General features: G+C 39.3%; 1 protein-coding gene across 1 annotated transcript in view; it reads right to left on the minus strand.

Annotated features, from left to right (window-relative positions):
* The window catches only part of LOC138023635 (stomatin-4-like), a 10,111-nt gene extending 5,673 nt beyond the window's left edge, over positions 1-4,438 (minus strand). Inside the window, exons 1-3 of the mRNA XM_068870681.1 lie at positions 4,262-4,438; positions 2,982-3,091; positions 2,315-2,387 (exon numbers count right to left, since the gene is read on the minus strand). Of these exons, the coding sequence (XP_068726782.1) occupies positions 2,315-2,387; positions 2,982-3,091; positions 4,262-4,415 (337 nt within the window). The 5' untranslated portion in view covers positions 4,416-4,438. The remainder of the gene's footprint in view (positions 1-2,314; positions 2,388-2,981; positions 3,092-4,261) is intronic.
* Between the last annotated feature and the right edge of the window lie 240 nt (positions 4,439-4,678).

A 4,678-nucleotide genomic window follows, 5' to 3' on the forward strand; every position in this document is an offset into this window, starting at 1 on the left:
TTCTGATGGGGCATACAACAAAAGTTCGAGAGGTTGTAACGAACATCTTAGCCACACAGATGATTTGTTTCACGTTAATTGAATGTTTATCACCTACTAGTAAAATGGAATGATTACACAAGTTACTTTGATGTTTTTTTTGTGAAAAATTATCAGATAACGAAGTAGAAAGTCAAAATGTCAAAGACAATCAAAGATATCAAATTATTATAAGAGGTACTTAATTCTAAATTCCAAAATTTACTTTTAGCAATGTTATTTCAACATTTCGACTAGCCGATTTTCCGCAATTTGCCTTTTTCTCAATGTTTGCCCCCCAGCATAACACATGGCTAATTTGCATGACAATTTGAAAACCAACATGGCGGCTATCCTGAATAAGGCCTATTTAGTCACACCCCTTCCCTTACACCAGTGTTGATTTCAGGCGTGTGGAACGCATGCTCTGCATCTCGAGATTTTCAGATTAAAGGAGAGAGTTGGAATAAAATTTACTGATTCATCATTCAACACAGAGACATTAGAGCGATTGTGCGTTTACATGAAACTGCAGACGTCAAACGGCACACAACTGCTTGTCACAAAACCATGAAAATAGACCAAATAGGCTAACTCCAATGGAAAAACCTTAAATAACAATGACCACAACCAGGTTTTCTGAGCCCGCGAGACTGAGCACCCCCAACAAACCATTTGTTTTAACGAAAACCGCTGGTCAGCAACCTGGTTCTGGTCATTGCTGTCTAAGGTCTTCCAACTCAATGTTGTACCCAATTTCCATGTCATTTAAATATGAATGCTACATTATCATGCAAATACAATACACAAAGAATCTTAATCCCGGGAGATTTGAATTGGGTACAACGTTGATTTAGCCGCTTATGTCTATTCTCTTAGCGTAACTTTACCCTCGCTTTCGAGAAGATCTGTGTAGATGTCAGGTAAGAATGAAAGAAAATCAAGCCAGGTTCTTTGATTTTGGCGAAACGATTCCAGTCTTTTGTTGCCCTTGCCTTAACCGCGATGCTAAATCTGTCTATTATCACTGCTTTTTTCTCCCGTTTGTGGTATTTATACGCTCTGAGTGGGAGTGTCAGATTTTTTTTTCCCAGGTGATCTGGTGACGTAATTTGGAGAACTGGAAAGGAAAATTTTAACGCCGTATCCCACAACCGCACGCGGCCTTAGGTGTTGTTTCCAAACTCCATGCAGTATTTCCATCGCCAAAGCTCAACAGATCATTCCGTGTCTACCACATTTCCTGTTACTGAACGAACTTTCAATTAGACCCGACGAGGTCTGACTTCGCCTCTGCCATGTTGAATTCGAAAATAAGGCTGCGCGCGGTTGTGTTACGTCACCTGGGTTAGATTGACTTTCCCGGGAAAAAACCGCGCAGAACTTTGTAGCCCATCACAAGGCTTTTATAATAGGCCACGTTCGATATATCAATATTCACACAAGGCTACGAGGCTTTATGGTTAAATTTGAATATTGTTTTGTTTAGAAATCTCCCTTGAGACTTGTGAAACAAATAAAACAGAACTGACCCGTAAAATTTGACCATAAAACCTCGTAGCCATGCCTGAATATTGATATATCGAACGTGGCCAATAGCCCTTATGCGTGATGATGACTGACTAGCAAATTTCATCAACAAGCCTCGAATTCGAAAATCAAACTTGTAAATTTAAGCATGCGCTAAATCCCAAAGGAGAAAACTTGAAAAGAAAACTCACGTGCGAACATTATTGCATGTCCAAGTAACGTGAATTATTTTGTGCAAACGAGGCTTGGTGGTGAAATTAGCTAGTCAGACGTCATCACGCATAAGGACCATTAGTTACTACACTTGAGATTGAGCTGGGTCACTTAGGCGATTCGAAACTAAGGGAGCTTTCCTCTTGTCAGAACTGGCCGGCCAGACCCGTCAGTTTTCAAAGAAAATGGAACAGTTTGAAGGAAGACTTGCATGATAATCTCTCGCTTTCTTCTGGAGTAGTTCATATCACCCTAGAAGGAGTTCCAGATGCATGGTCTGACCGGTCAGTTCTGTCTAATGGAAAGCGTCTTAAGTCACGGTTACGAACTCGTTTGACAATGATTTGGTCTATGAAATGCCGTGAAACAGCGAATCAAGTAATATAGTTGTACTCTCCCTGTGTTAAGATCATGGATGTATCTAGCATTGCACTTCGTCAAATATGAAAATACGCCGGACAAACCAAACTCTTGATATGAATAATCTCGTTTGTAAAACTCGCAGTCTCCAATTATTTGGCTGGACCTTATACCAAGATGGATGTTGTATCACCTGGTCCCCGGGCCCCGCCCGGGAGAATCCTTCCTAATCTGAATATTACAGCTCTTTCATATTCCAGCACTATCTGTGAATTTAAAAAATCCAACATGGTTAATTTATTCTTCTTGCTTTTGTTTTACGGTCATTTATGTTAATTATTCTTCAAGAAGGCCTGATGTCCGTCGTTATTCCCTACGTGTCGAGAAGGAACTTATGATGAAAGTCCCGTGTAATACTTAGCTTAGGCTTCGCAAGAAATGTCTTAACTAGAACCTTCACTGTTATTGCACTTTAATAGCGCTAAAGAACGGAAATATTGGGTTATATGATATTTTTTTTTGAAAAAAAGAAACCCCAACGTCGTAATGAAAAAGGGATTCATCACCAATTATCCTAAATTTCCGCAGCACCCTTTTCCGCAGCACCTGTCACAACCTCTTCTTTTTGATTGCGCGCACCTTAAATCTTAAATGGCGGCGTCCGGGAATTTAAAAACACACATGATTGCACTTTTTGCCCAAACTCTGAAAAAAGAGTCCCTTCAACGACATATGACGATGTTTACATTGACTTCGCTTTCAGATATTCACGTTTCCTTTTTTTTTTACTATGATCATTTTGAATGTATTCTGCGATTCATTAAGTCATAGAGATCAGAGATGTTTCAGTTTTTGCTCACCTTTAGACAAAAGAAAAGGGAAAACGGCATCGTGACAATCACCAAAATATAACACAGAACTGTTATTACGATACCACATATCCCCAGTTCTCCTCCGTCAGGTTGACTCGCTGAAATGTAAACATTTGACAGCTGACTGACTGATGTCGCTCCACCCAAAATAAACTACGCTTTTGATAAAATTCCGTCCTTGTTTTTCAGTATCGCTGTTCCAGAGCAGACTTTCAGATTTTACCAGTGTTTGTGAGAAATTCAGTACGCACAAACCTTACCAACAGTTCTTGGACAAAACGTTCACTGTACGGTCGCGTTTCACATTTTTTTTAGGGGCGATTCACGAAAACACACGAATTTACAAAACACAAGGTCATTTTAGTTTCTTTTGTTGAATGGGATTGAAACCTTAAAAAGATATAGGGAAGAACTAAGAACGTTTTACCGACCGATTTTTATATTGGAGATAACCACGGATGGACCACTGGATTCTCATATGTCAAGATCCTCTACCTTGACATACCTCGAAGACGCTAAAAGTTAGTTGGGAGTCTTGAAAATGGGCTGCCAAGCACTAGTTAATACGACCTTGTAAAATGCCATTAAAAGATAAAAGATAAAGGAAAGTCCCTCCCATTTCGGTTAACATTGTAAACAAAACCATAACACAGAGAAGATACCAGTTGAATCTGTTTCCATTGACGCACCGTCTGTAACCTGCACGAAATCGGTTTAATAAACTTATGCTTTATTCCAAACGGACGATGTATAAAGGACTTCTTATCTTACTAATTTACAGTTCATCGGCGATAGCGTTTTTCGTTGATAGCAAATGTTAATTCCTACTTCCTGCATGCAAAGTTTAGCGTCAGCACTGCAAAACTCATTGATTTTTATTACTTAGTTAATTGCCGTTACTAGATGGTACCGGTAAGTTGGTAAAGAGTAAAACGAATTCTAACGACTTCAGCCGGCCGGTGGAAACTGATTGTAACTAACAGGAATCATCCCGTGAACTATTCTGACCCTCTTGGACAATTAGAATAGTAGGGCGTAGGGAATGTTTTACAAATATTACTAGTCAGTTTACCCATAGATGGTTATTTCTATAATAACTTCAAGTAAAACAATCATTAATAAACAAATTGAAGCCAAAATGGCTTGACTTAGTAGTATATATGTGGCAATATAATGACATTGTTCACACTTAAAATTAGTTGCAGCGAAAGAAACAATGCCTTATTCGTAGATCGTACGAGGATTAACATGGAATAATGGATACATACAGCTCATGCATTGTATTCGAGGTAGACCTCTAATTTGACATCCCCCGTGTTGCAAGGATTCCTCCGACATACTGATGCCTTTGAAAGCACTGAAAACTAACGCGGCTGCCGCTATGCCAGAAGTTTGTATACAGTCGAGATGATCTAACTTCATACTTTAGTCACAACCCATGGTACCTGTTACACAAAGGCAAATTCACAACACCTGTTGCGTGGACCAAACTAGTCTTATTCAAAGTAAGCTTCGAAAATGCAACTGTACAATCGTCTGGGAATAATATTTCCGAGGTTTCCATTTGCTGATGGATCCATAAAGCCTTAATTTACATGAAATCCCAAATTTATTTCAGCGGCATAGAGACTTCCCTGTCGAAATCGACCCAAACTAAAATTTTAGCGACTTTCCCTTCGATTGAA

This window comes from Montipora capricornis, chromosome 2 (genome assembly GCF_036669925.1).
Source record: "Montipora capricornis isolate CH-2021 chromosome 2, ASM3666992v2, whole genome shotgun sequence".
Taxonomy (NCBI): domain Eukaryota; kingdom Metazoa; phylum Cnidaria; class Anthozoa; order Scleractinia; family Acroporidae; genus Montipora; species Montipora capricornis.